The sequence below is a fragment of the Giraffa tippelskirchi genome, chromosome 5 (assembly GCF_054371585.1).
Source record: "Giraffa tippelskirchi isolate mGirTip1 chromosome 5, T2T-mGirTip1v1.2.pri, whole genome shotgun sequence".
Taxonomy (NCBI): domain Eukaryota; kingdom Metazoa; phylum Chordata; class Mammalia; order Artiodactyla; family Giraffidae; genus Giraffa; species Giraffa tippelskirchi.
The window spans coordinates 153,936,280-153,950,290 of record NC_137279.1 but is presented as its reverse complement, the minus strand read 5'-3'; the positions used below and the strand labels follow the sequence as shown (position 1 = coordinate 153,950,290).

Sequence of the window (14,011 nt, the reverse complement as noted above, 5' to 3'; positions counted from 1 at the left end):
GCTGGATTTTGATAGCTCTTGCTAAATGCAGATAAGACAAGTTTTCTTTGTTTCTTTTTTATTAATTCAAATGTTTCTCTTCTAAATGTATTTTCAAATTTATTACAGAAGAAAAGCAATGGAGCACCAAATGGATTTTATGCAGAAATTGATTGGGAAAGATATGTGAGTATCAGATTGTTTTCATAAATATTTCAGTGTGAAAAAGAGTCGAGGCATGCTTATATTTAAAATAGAGCATAGAAATAAGTGAAACATCTCATTAGGAAGTGCTGTCACAGTTAGCCTGGTATAGAGGCTAAAAGCACTAGAGTCTATTAAACCTGAGTTTGAGATCTGGCCCCTCCACGGAACAGCTATGTTTGGCTTTGGTTATTTGCTGGCCACCATAAATGAAGTCAGTAGTTACTTTATAGCATTATTGAGAGGATTCAATGAGCTAACTATTTGCAGAATATTTCAGTAGCCTGCCTAGCCTGTCATACATGTTCAAAAAACACTTTTTAAAATATTAGCTCTCGATGTTCAGTCCTAATTATATTGATAAGCAGCTTTGAGTATTGAGTCAAGTTAGTTCATGTCTAGGCCTTGATTTTGCAATGTCCTAGTCTGTTCAGGTGGCTATACCAAATATGCCAAAAACTGAATGGCTTATAAACACAAATATTTATATCTAACAGTTTTGGAGCCTGGGAAGTCCAAGATTATGATACCAGCAGATTCAGAGTCTGGTTGAATGCCCAATTCCTGGTTCATAGAAGGCACCTTCAAACTGTAACCGCACTGTGGTCTCTTTTATAAGGGCACTAATCCCAATCATGCAGTCTCCTCCCTTGTGACTTAATCACCCCCAAAGGCCTCACTTCCTAATACCATTACCGTAGGGTTTGGATTTCAACATATAAATTTGGGAGCAATACAAATATTCCTACCATAGCATATCATAATTATTCTAGCCTCATAGTACAGATTTTTTGCAAGTCAAATGACAATCAGTTGTTTCTTCCCGAGGAGTGAGGGTGAATCCTGGTGGAGACCTAAACTCTCCTCATAATTCCCCCAGTAGCCAGTTAACCTCATCAGCACACACTTCACCAACCACAACAGGATGGACAAAATTGCTCTTATATTTCTAATCATAGGAAACATATAGGCCATATTCACATCAAAAATCATTTTTATTGTATACCAAGTGCCTAAATTCATAATTCCTACAAAATGCCTTTGTACTTACACCTTAGGTGACTGTCAACCTCCTCTTTCATAAAAATTAAACTTGATGTTAATGCATTTGCACATTTGTTAATAAAAAGAATTTCATTTTTTTAAAAAAATACCACCGTTCATATTATGACATGCTACTAAATTCTTATCACCTTTTTGTTGTTCAGTTACTAAGTCATGTCCAACTCTTTGTGACCCCATGGACTGCAGCATGCCAGGCTTCCCTTTGCTTCACTATCTCCCAAAGTTTGCTCAAACTCATGTTCATTGAGTCAGTGATACCATCCAACCATCTCATCCTCTCTCGACTCCTTCTCCTCCTGCCCTCAATCTTTCCCAGCATCAGGGTCTTTTCCAATGAGTCAGCTCTTCAAATCAGGTGGTCAAAGTATTGGAAGCTTCAACATCAGTCCTTCCAACTCAGGGTTGATTTCCTTTAGTATTGACTGGTTTGTTCTTGCTGTCCAAGGGACTCTCAAGAGTGTTCTCCAGCACCACAGTTTGAAAGAATCATTTCTTCGGTGCTCAGCCTTCTTTATGGTCTAACTATCCCATCCACACATGACTACTGGAAAAAACATAGCTTTGACTATGCAGACCTTTGTCTGCAAAGTGATGTCTCTGCTTTTTAATACACTGTCTATGTTTGTCATAGCTTTTCTTCCAAGGAGAGAGCATCTTTTAATTTCATAGCTGCAGTAACTATCTGCAGTGATTTTGGAGCCCAAGAAAATAAAATCTGCCACTGTTTTTTACCACCTTAGAAGGTGAATACTACATTACCTGCATTTTATAGAAAGGAAAACTGAATCTCAAGAAAATTCAATTATTCATGCCACCCATACACTCCAGAACATGTCATTCTGTTAACCTTATCACCTGGTCTTCCCTTATACCTGTTTCCCAGTGTTGAGATCTTTTTTATATTTTCTGCAGTTCAATTCCCTAGATCTATGCTAGCCCCTGTGTTACCCCATGGGCTTCCCTGGTAGCTCAGCGGGTAAAGAATCCACCTGCAATGCAGGAAACCCCAATTCAATTCCTGGGTTGAGAAGAACCCCTGGAAAAGGAATAGGCTACACACTCCAGTACTCTTGGGCTTCCCTGTTGTCTCAGATGGTAAAGAATCCACCAACAATGGGGGAAACTTGACTTTGATCCCTGGGTTGGGAAGATCCCCTGGAGGGGGGCATGGCAACCCACTCCAGTATTCTTGCCTGGAGAATTCCCATGGACAGAGATGCCTGTAGGCTACAGTCCATGGAGTTGCAAAGAGTCGGACATGACTGAGTGACTAAGCACAGCACAGCATTTTACCCCATATCCAAATTGTTCATAAATAGTATTATAAGGGAAGTTACTAAATATATTAAGGGAGGGTAATTTTTTCTCAAAATTAGCACTTTTTCACCTAAAAATAATTTTGTTGTATTTTGTAGGATTTTGTAAATTTTTGTTATAACAAAAATTTTGTTATATTTGGGTTTGGGTGGACTCCAGGAGTTGGTGATGGGCAGGGAGACCTGGTGTGCTGTAGTTCATGGGGTCGCACAGAGTCAGACACGACTGAGCGGCTGAACTGACTGAAGAAGTCTTTAATGCACAGGAATGGGATACTCTAAGCAAACAGAAGCATGATAATTAAAATGCAAAATTATTATTGATTATTCATCAAGTATTTCTGATACCCCATCCAACTCTAAACCTTAGTGCTATCCTTAACAACTTGTAAGTGTTTAAAGGAAGCAGAATTTCCCTCAAATTTGCTTAGTCCTAAAAGTTATTCAGGTCATAGGAATTGTGGCTATAATTATATTAATACACCAGACTCCACTTTCTTTAAGTAATAAAAAAGGTTTTATTCTTAATAGCCTATATCATTGTGTTTTTGGCAGGGAAGACCTAGGGATGGATGTGGCCTTTAAGCAAAGCTCTAAAGTTTAAGTAAGGTTTAACTGACTTCATATTTGAGGAAAGAGACTTTCAGGCGAAAAGAAGGACCTTTATGAGGACCCAGAAGTGGGAAGAAGCTTACAGTGATCTAATCTCATATGTCAACAGTGGGAAGAAGGCCCCGTGAGAATCAGGCAGGGCCTTGTGGGCTATACATTGGTGCTAGGTTATTATTCTAAGTGCAGTAAAATGGCAGAGACAGGTTTTTAGCAGGAAAGTAACCCTAATACTCTTGCACTTAAAAAAAAACAAAACAAAACTATCTTTGAGTACTGAAAGGACAAAAGGGAGATAATAAATGCTCAATAAATGGCAGCTTTTCCATGGCACTCAGGCCCTCTTTTCTCTCTGGTCATGGCATATATGTTGCTTCAGTGACTCCAAGATCTCTCTCTCCAGCTCTTTCCTCTTTCTAATGGTCCTATGACCTCAACTTCAGGAGGCTACCTTTGAACTCTGCCCCCTCTTCCCTTCTCAAGCACAGAGTTTAGTCTCAAAACACCTGGGATCAAGACCCAGGTCTGTCATTTGCTATATGTATTTCCTAGAGAAATGGCATCTGATTTCTCTTAGTTTCCTCCCTGGTGGATGGGATGATTCTTTCCATGTATGATTGCTATGAGGCTTCCCCGGTGGCTCAGACGGTAAAGAATCCACCTGCAGTGCAGGAGACCCAGGTTTGATCTCTGGGTAGGGAAGATCTCCTGGAGGATCAAATGGCTACCCACTCCAGTATTCTTGCCTGGAGAATTCCATGGACAGAGGAGCCTGGTGGGCTACAGCCCATGAAGTCACAAAGAGCCGGACACAACTGAGCAACTAACACACACACGCATGCGCACGCACACACACACACACACATGATTGCTATGAAGAGTCAGTGAAATAAAATGTAGGTCACGGTACTTACCATATAATAGGAACTAAAATATGACAACACTAATCCCAGTCATGCAGACTTTTATCTTTCTTATCTTTTTCCTAAAAATGTTAGTTGCCTCCTGTTAGAATGAGTTCAGCCAGGAGTACTCCCAGGATTTGATGGAAGAAATCTTGGAATCTTCTTGAACATTTCCTCTCCTTTTTCTCCCATGACCAATCTGTGACTGAGAACTCACAATCTGTCCTTCCAAATGTCCTCGATTCATCCCTTCCCAAAACTAACAACTGGTCCTTCTTAGCACATCTCACCTGAATTATTGCAAGTATCATGAGTTAGTTTTCCTTTCTCCAGTCTCTTCTGTCCTCAGTCTATCCGAAGCATATTTTCAACACCTTATGATTCTGCTGTCAGCAAGTGCTGTGCTTAGTCACTCAGTCGTGATCGACTCTTCGTGACCCCATGGACGTAGCCTGCCAGACTCCTTGTCCATGGGGATTCTCCGGGCAAGAATACTGGAGTGGGTTGCCATGCCCTCCTCCAGGGGATCTTCTAACCCCAGGAATGAACCCAGGTCTCCCACATTGCCGACAAATTCTTTACTGTCTGAACCAGCAGGGAAGCTTTCAGCATGTCCCACCCTAATTGAGAAGCTGCAGTAGCCATGTCAAGTCCAGACTTTTCTCCTAGAATGTTGCCCTCCCCCCACCCCAGTCTTCTTTTCCATGGTCTTCCTCCCCCATTAGAGCTTCCTCTCCAGTCCTGTCATCTTCATCTCACTCTCCCTTTCACCATGAGAATCATACTGTCCAATCCTGCCTTGGTGTCTCGGTACAATCTCTTCCTCACCACGGACTCCCCTCTCCTCTCCGTCTGACCCAAAAGGCACACAGAGACTCCCTGATTCTTCCAGATCTCACAAATTTCCTTTCCTTTCAGACTCTTATCAGTAATATTTTGTGTTTTGCCCTTTTTTTGAACTTTTGACTACGAGAATATAGACAAAAGATAATTTGCATGTTATATCCCCACCGTGTTGCTTAGTATAATCCTTGGCTTATAGGAAATGCATGATACATTCTCTTTGAGCATTTTCTTTCATTGACAACTGACTTCTACTTTATTTTCCCAATAGGAAGACTCTCCAAATATCCTTGAGTAAATTTATAAACACATAGCATTCAAAACAAGAGGCACGTCTATATCCTTAACTAGATGACTCTTGAAGGAATGTGAATAAGTAACCATTGTCAGGTCAATGATTGTTTAATGTGCACTTGTATTTTATAGAATTCCCCTGAGCTGGATGAAGAAGGCTACAGCATCAGACCTGAGGAACCCGGCTATATCCTTTCTTTATATTTTAATCTTAATTTCCATTTGCTTTCAAAAAGCAGGATGATCAATTTAGGATTTGCAAAAGTGCCAAAACCCAAGCTTCTCAAGTCCTGTTGTCGTTAGTATTAGAGATGAATAAACAGCACAGAGAACAGCCTGATCACTAACAAGCAGGCACTTTGCCTTAATCTATTCATAGAAAAGAGAGAGAGGAGAAAGAGAAAAATTGTGCTGAAAAACCATTGTGCAAATTGTGGGTGCTGGGTTTTCTTCTAAAATCTGATATGATAACACTACTTATGGTGGCTGGGAGATAGCTCTGACTTGTGCTTTCCCCACAAACCATCTCTGGTCAGAGCAGGTCACACTCTGAAGCACAAAAAGTCATCACAAATCCTTCACAGCGTGGCCTTCCTGTCTCCTATGGTAAGAGGAAGTTCCCATGGGCCTATAACTATGAGTGCCGAGTGTGACGCACATGATGGACTTTGTAACCATTGCTCCTTGAAATTTGCCATCCTTAATCATGTTCCAAGAAAAGGTGGATAAATTCTGACTCTTCCCTGCTTTACACTTTGATTTTTGTTTTGCTTTGATTTTCTGCCACCCAAGTGTGCTCCTGCTGCCTCTTTGCGCAGTCACTCTTGTCTCATACTCACCATTGCCTCTGAGTAGGAAGGACAGAGTTATGCATCTTTAACTGTGTTCTACCTACCAAAGGAAAACACTTTTATTCTTCGAGCGAATCAGAAGAGGAAGAAGAATCACACAAGAAGTTTAATATCAAGATTAAGCCATTGCAAGCTAAAGACATCCTTAAGAACGCTGCAACTGTAGATGAACTGAAGGCATCAATAGGCAACATTGCACTTTCCCCATCACCAGTGGTGAGTGGCTTTTTATTTCTAGCTTTGGTGAGGTTGGACTGACAGCTGTGCTCTGCCCATATATATTAAGTAGATCAGAAACTCTTTAAGCTGAAAGCTGCATATGATCATGATTTTATGAACTCTATAAACCTGAAACAGCTCATTCTAGCTATGGAAAATTATGCTTATTTTATATTGCAGTTTTTGTGCTTTTCAAAGTGGGATCACATTTGTTTTTGATGTGTTCCTGCAAGCATTTTTCAAAGGAGGAAAAAATAACAACCATTATCCAGACTTACTTCTGAAACAATTAAAAACAATATAAAGTTTACATATTTACTAACAACAATTTTTAAAACCACATTTTAATGTCTTATTTTATGATGCAACACATAAAAACTCGTGGAAAGAAAACCAAGGAGATTGCTTTCTTTAGGGAAAAATCCTTTTCATTGCCAATGCTTCAAAAAAAAAATATTAATCTAATATAATAAACCATAGTCTAAAAAGATGTTAAAACTCACAAGCTTCATTGTATTTTATTATCAAATTGTCTTAAAGACTCTATATAGGCACCCCAAATACAGATATGCCTTATTTATATTAATCAAATTGGTATTTTTCTGCAATTTATACTTCTTTTCCAATTCTCATCTACTAATTTCTCTAGCTGCATTCTGAGTTCCAACATTTACAGTGTTTTCTCTATGCTGCTGCTGCTGCTGCTAAGTTGCTTCAGTCGTGTCCGACTCTGCGACCCCACAGACGGCAGCCCACCAGGCTCCCCCTTCCCTGGGATTCTCCAGGCAAGAACACTGGAGTGGGTTGCCATTTCCTTCTGCAATGCATGAAAGTGAAAAGTGAAAGTGAAGTCACTCAGTCGTGTCCAACCCTTAGTGACCCCATGGACTGCAGCCTACCAGGCTCCTCTGTCCATAGGATTTTCCAGGCAAGAGTACTGGAGTGGGTTTTCTCTATAGTGCTTGATAAATGCTGCAATTGTTTTCTAAAAATAACTGTGAAGAGCAGACGAAGGCTCTTATACTAGGAGCTAATATATTCTTAGCTTCTTGGCATCTTCTTTAGAGAGATGTGATCTCCCAGCAGCATTTCCCATGAATGAGATAGTTAATAAATGCTGGACCATTTTTTCTATGCTTCTGGAATATATCAACTAACATTTCTATAGGAGTTGTAATCACCCATCCTTTGGATGCCTGCCTGGGATGGATAAAATCTCTAATGATGCTTTCTTTAGTGCTTATAATGGCCTTTACCACTGCTGTTAGAGTCAACTAACGATTGCTAATAGTAATCAACCACAGCAAATAATATTTCAGATAATTTTTAATCATATACTCACTTGCCATCTTAAGATGTCTTCTTGAAAAGGGAGTCATGATATATATTAGTTTTCTTTCCCTTCTGTAATGGAAGGTACAAATTTTAAACTCACATAGTGGTCTGTAATATAAGCAATTTGTAGTAACAAGGACATTTTAAATGTGCAGTTTCACTTTTCAGTTGACATCTTTAAAATCATTTTTTACTTACTAAAATATTTTTATTAATTGTAAAATTTTATTTAAATGATTGAAATCAATTTATATTTACTTCTGTTTAGGGTGTAATAGACAGTGGGCATTGGGGAGCTACCTGGATAAGTGTAAGAAGGCAAGTTCATGGAATTCAGTGAACAAATTTACATGAAATAAAACTTATTAGAAATATCCAGGCATGTGGTATATATTTTCTGAAAGCTGGTTGAATCTAATAGAAGAAATCCTTTCCATCAAAAAGAATATCTCTTCATATATCTGATTCACTTTGTTGTACAGCAGAAACTAACACAACATTGTAAAGCAACTATACTCCAATTTAAAAAAAAAAAAAAAGAATATGCCTACTCAAGTCATCTGGTAGCTATTCCTCCCACTGCATATGTTGCTAAGGGTATAGCAAGGAGAGTGGCTGTCACTCTGAGCTCTTTCCAACACCTGTTTTTAAAGTGAGACATTGACATGATGTGGTTAATACTGACAAAAATAGAGAAACGGTGTGAAAACTAAATTGAGACATCCAGAGAAAGTAATCCCAGGGTTAGGCAAACCAGTAGCCCCACAAACCAAGAAAGCCTGGGACACCCTCCCCCACCACCACTACTGCCCTGGCATTCCCAGCCAGCTCCCTCTAATGTGAGAACCTACCTCTGTCATCACTATGATTCCCAAGTATCTGTGATTTTTGACAGTTAGTGTAAGAAAATGAGCTGTGATTGCTACTTTAGGGAAAAATCAGCATGTTTCTAGATAAACATAACTATAAAGAGAGATTAAAACTGGAAAGATATTCTTGCCTTTAGAATCCTTGTCATCATCTAGATAATCCATAATGAAAAATAGGTATATTTCACAAAGGACATAAATAGAACTTTATCTCCAGAACTGGATAAATGGAAATAACCTTCTGAAATCCAGTTAGTGCCAGGATAAAAATGAGCAATGTTTTGTACAACTTTAGATGTTTCCAGCCACGCAATCAAATGTTCATACATCTACACTTAATTCAGGTACAAAAAGAGAAATAAGACCTACACCGATTAATGATATATCAGAATATTTCTTTTAGGCATCGGTTCTAATGCCACAAAAGCATCAATTGTTACACTGATAGAGTTAAAGAAAATGGTAGGATTCACAACAATGGCTGATGTTGAATTTCTGATTTCTATTTCTTTTGAAGAATTTTAAGACAAGGTTGTGTTTCACTTCTTCTTTTCATCTACCTGTAAATATGTAGTAATGAGTTGTAACCCATTTGATATCTCCTATTATGAATTTATTTTCACTTTATTTGGATAGGTTTACTATATATACTTCATTGTCAAATGACTTGATAAATGAATAAAATGAATGAATGGATGTATGAATGAATCATATATATCTATTTGTATATACAATATAAACAAACCTATATGAAAATTACTCCTCCCAAAAAAAGAAAACTTCAGCAACATAAAAAATCAGGGTTTTAGCTGCTAGCAAAAATCCAACTATATTGACAAATAAACATAGTTCCAGTCCAGATCTTACCTTGGCCCTTGATTTTTATATAGAAACCAAGTTTTAATATGGACCAGGACAAGGCAGAGCACAAAAAAAAAAAAGAGAGAGAGAGAGGAAGATGCAACTCACAATCAAAAGATGCTAATATCTATTCTTCTCATGTTGTGATCTCCTAATAGGATATCATGAAAGCGTTAGTCACTCAGTCATGTCCAACTTATCGTGACCTCATGGACTGTAGCCCACCAGGCTCCTCTGTCCATGGAATTCTCCAGACAAGGGAATACTGGAGTAGGTTGCCATTCCCTTCTCGAGAGATCGAACCCAGATCTCCTGCCTTGCAGGCATATTCTTTGCCATCTGAGCTACCAGGGAAGCCCTAAGATATTATACTAATAGGGTAAAGAAGGATAATCACCCAGTTTTGAATTAGGGATTCAATTAGTTTTGAATTAGGGATATGTATGAGTTAGAATATTGGTAGATCTGCTTCACCAGAAACCAAAATATTAATAGTCATGGCTTAAACAGAATAGATGCTTTATTTCTATTCCACATTAAAGTCAAAGCAGGATGGACTGTAGCCCACCAAGCTCCTTTGACCATGGAATTCTCTAGGAAAGAATACTGGAGTAGGTTGCCATTTGCTCCTCCAGGGACTCTTCCCAACTCAAGGATCAAATCCACATCTCTTGCCATCTCCTGCACTGGCAGGTGGATTCTTTACCACTGAGCCACCTGGGAAGCCCAGATACACATATATCCAGCTAAAATCCCAGGCTCTGTTATTAAAAAACAAAGGAGTAAATGGATACTGGTAGACATGGACACAGTTTCTGTGTTGCTTTATCTTAAATAATCTCAGAGTAATGGGAAATGGGATTTTTCCATCTATCTTAAATTATTCCCCAAACCTATTGAAATGAGGAAATTTCCTTTTAAAGATTTCTAATCACTGATTTCTAAATACCAGTGATGTTATGCCACATACTAGCCAGCAGCAGGACTAAAAAATACCAATCTCTGTTAAATATCCATTTATGTGATTGATACAGATTCCTCCAACCGTAATAGTGCTCCCTCTATCTTACAGAGTTCACTGCTTTTTGAGAAGGATGGCTTCATCATTGAGAAAAATGTGTTAAACTCAAATTAAACCCAAATGTTGTCTCTGTATAACTTTGGTTCATGTTATAGTTGTGCTCTTTGGAGGACTGGACAGAATTCAATCCAAGGGATCAGACTGTCCAAAAAGACAGAGTCCCTCCTTTTCTCAACAGGTTTTCCATAAAGCCTATTATCTCCAACTCCAAGTTTAGTGTGCAAGATACTGGGCTCAGTACTGAGGGATAGGGTGGGCAGAGGGTGGAGGTAAGCTGTTTTGCATGTCCAGCAACAGCCTCAGCTAATCATCTGGGGAACTCTTGAGCTAGAATGACCCTTCACAGTTTTTCTAAGTTGGGCTGAGATGAATAACCGTTATACTGCTACATCAATCAGTGCTTCAATATGGGCTGGCTAAGAAGGGGCATGACCTTGGCCAAGGTGGCTCTCTGCAGCTGTGTCAGACACTGAAGTGTTGACAGATAAAGACTGTCTGCCAATGGCACTCCTAACAGCTGTGTATAACACCCTTCTGGAGGCAAATCTACACGGCACATTTTGGCACCTAGGGTTACCACCTTCTCTTCCAAGTGTTTTGTGGCCATTTGTTTAAATAATTTCTTATAGAATCTTAGGAGGTAGGCATATAATAACTGAAAAAGCAGGTGTCCAAACAGCAGGCCCAGGTCTGCAATGTTCTACCTGTGTAAACTTAGATGAGCCCCATAATTGTTCTGAGATTATATTTCCTTTTCTGTAAAGGAAGGATAATAAAAAAAAAAAAAAGCAGAGACACTACTTTGCCAACAAAGGTCCATCTAGTCAAAGCTATGGATTTTCCAGTAGTCATGTATGGATGTGAGAGTTGAACTATAAAGAAAACTGAGCGCCGAAGAATTGATTCTTTCAAACTGTGGTGTTGGAGAAGACTCTTAAGGGTCCCTTGGACTGCAAGGAGATCAAACCAGTCATTCCTAAAGGAAATCAGTCCTGAATATTCATTGGAAGGACTGATGCTGAAGCTGAAACTCCAATACTTTGGCCACCTGATGCGAAGAACTGACTCATTGAAGGCAGGAGAGGAGAAGGGGATGACAGAGGATGAGATGGTTGGATGGCATCACCAATTCGATGGACATGAGTTTGAGCAAGCTCCGAGAGTTGGTGATGAACAAGGAAGCCTGGCACGCTGCGGTCCATGGGATTGTAAACATTCAGACACAACTGAGTGACTGAACTGAACTGAAGGATAATAATAGTCCTTATGCAGTTTTTCTGCAGATTATTGTTGGTCTCTGGCAGGATCAAACATTCTTTGATTTTTTTGTCCCCTGTGCTTAGCACAGTACATGGCACATATTGGGCATGAAGATAGTTATTTGATAAATGAGTGAATGGAGAAAGCACACAGAATATCCTAGGAACAGTTCTTGGTGCATAATTAGTACTTTGCAGTTGTTTGTTTCTTTATTACTAGGTTATTATTCAGGATTCTCCAGAGAAATAGAACTAACAGCATATATGTGTATATGTGATGGTGGCCTAGTCGCGAAGTCATGTCCAACTCTTGTGACCCATGAACTGTATCCTGCCAGGCTTCTCTGTCCATGGGATTCTCTAGGCAAGAATACTGGAATGAGTTGCCATTTCCTTCTCTAGTATATGTGATAGATAGATGTATATATGTGATAGATAGAGAGATAATAGATAGTAGATCTGTTGTAACAAATTGGCTTCACATGATTATGGAGGCTAAGTCCCACAATATGCTGTCCACAAGCTGGAGGCCCAGGAAAGCTGGTGGTATAATTCATTTCAGTCTTAAGGCCTGAGAACCAGAAGAGCTAACAGTGTAAATTCCAATCTTAGGGTGCAAGATGAGAAGAGATGTCCCAGCACGAATGATGAGGCAGAAAAACAGGGTGAATTCCTCCTTCCTTCCGCCTTTTTTCTCTTTAGACCCTCAATAGATTAGATGATGCTGACTCACATAGGGAGAGCTATGTACTTTTCTGAGTCCACCAGTTCAAATGCTACCCAAATGCTAATCTTATCTGGAAACACCCTCATAACACACCCAGAAATAATGTCTAACTTGGATACCTGATAGCCAGCCAAGTTGACATAAAATTAACCATCACATTATTATGTATGTATGTATGTATGTATGCATTTATTTATTTATCTATACTTGTATATACATATTTTAAGATAACTTTTGCTTCTTCATTGAGAGTCATGGGATTATAATGTATCTGTATCTCAAGTCTCAAATTCATTTGAAGAGATTTGGACAGTCTCTCCTGTCTTAAACTTTAATTTCTCTTTCTGTTAATAAAATATAAAGATTTTTCTTTTAAAGGAGAATATGGAAACAGAGGTGTAGGATAAATCACTCTGCTCTCTGCTTCCCTTGGTACCACACTCTTTACAATCAGGGTAGAAACTGACCTCTATTACATCTTTCACAAATGGTTTTGTTCTTAAAAGTATAAGATTTCTCAAAGGGGAAAACAAAAACAACAAAAAGAGATCTTAACATGCAATGGAATACCATTAATTCCCTTTAAAATAATTTGAGGGAAATGCAAATAGACAGTTATTTCAATGACATCACAATTACTGACATCTGGGCTCTACCTCTTCTCTGGGGTTGCTTTGCACAAGTTACAAAACCTGAGCCATGGTTTCTTCATCAATGAGTGAAGATAACTCCTGTACCAACTTCACAGGACTATTGTAAGGGTGGAATGAGTTAATATAGTAAATACCATATTGTAGTATCAGATACTACATTGAGGGATCATTCTATTGTTTTTAGAATTGTTTGCAGAGTCTGGGGCACATTTTAAAGAATATCATTAAATGGTGATAAATCAGGAAACCCAAATAGCCAAAAGTCATGTAGAGCCAAGACCAGTAATTACTCTGAGTATCAAACTAGGAAAATGCATTAATAAAATAACTTTCGTGCTGCCTGTAGATTGATTTTGAAGCCATTCCAGAAGCATTCCTAAATTGTTTTAGCATTCCTAATTTTGTTTTGACAAAATCCCTTGAATAAGTATGGTGCTTCTTCAGGAAACCTTATTGAAAGCTAGCATTCCCAATGGAATTCTATATTGTGCACCCCCACCAAACTTATTTCATGGAGAAATGACATCATTTTCCATCCCTCTTCAAACCAGTTCACTAAATATTTGAAGCCAGCACTGAGAGCTAACATCAGAAATATTGGACAGATTTTGTTGAACATTCATGTTAACTACAAGCTTATCTTAAAAGGGAGGGAATATATTTATACATATTGCTGATTCACTTTGTTGCACAGCAGAAACTAACACAACATTGTAAAGCAATTATATTCCAATAATAAAATTTAAAATAATGTATAGTTGATATGGCAGATGGCCCACAGAGGATGAACTTCCCCTTGTGCTCCAAATGCCTGCCTCTCTTCACTCAGTCCTGAATAAATATATAGTCTTATGTAGTCAGCTTCTCCTCTGGCCTCCATTTCACAGCCTCTTGGCTTCCTTACCCCTCATAGGATCTCAGAGGTAGACATATCCATTTCT

General features: G+C 38.8%; 1 protein-coding gene across 21 annotated transcripts in view; it reads left to right on the top strand.

Annotated features, from left to right (window-relative positions):
• The window catches only part of SGIP1 (SH3GL interacting endocytic adaptor 1), a 233,782-nt gene that overhangs the window by 114,767 nt on the left and 105,004 nt on the right, over window positions 1–14,011 (top strand). For all 21 annotated transcript variants that reach the window (XM_081490832.1, XM_081490827.1, XM_081490816.1 and 18 more), the window contains 3 exons: window positions 109–165; window positions 5,348–5,402; window positions 6,107–6,282. In XM_081490832.1, the coding sequence (XP_081346958.1) occupies window positions 109–165; window positions 5,348–5,402; window positions 6,107–6,282 (288 nt within the window). The remainder of the gene's footprint in view (window positions 1–108; window positions 166–5,347; window positions 5,403–6,106; window positions 6,283–14,011) is intronic.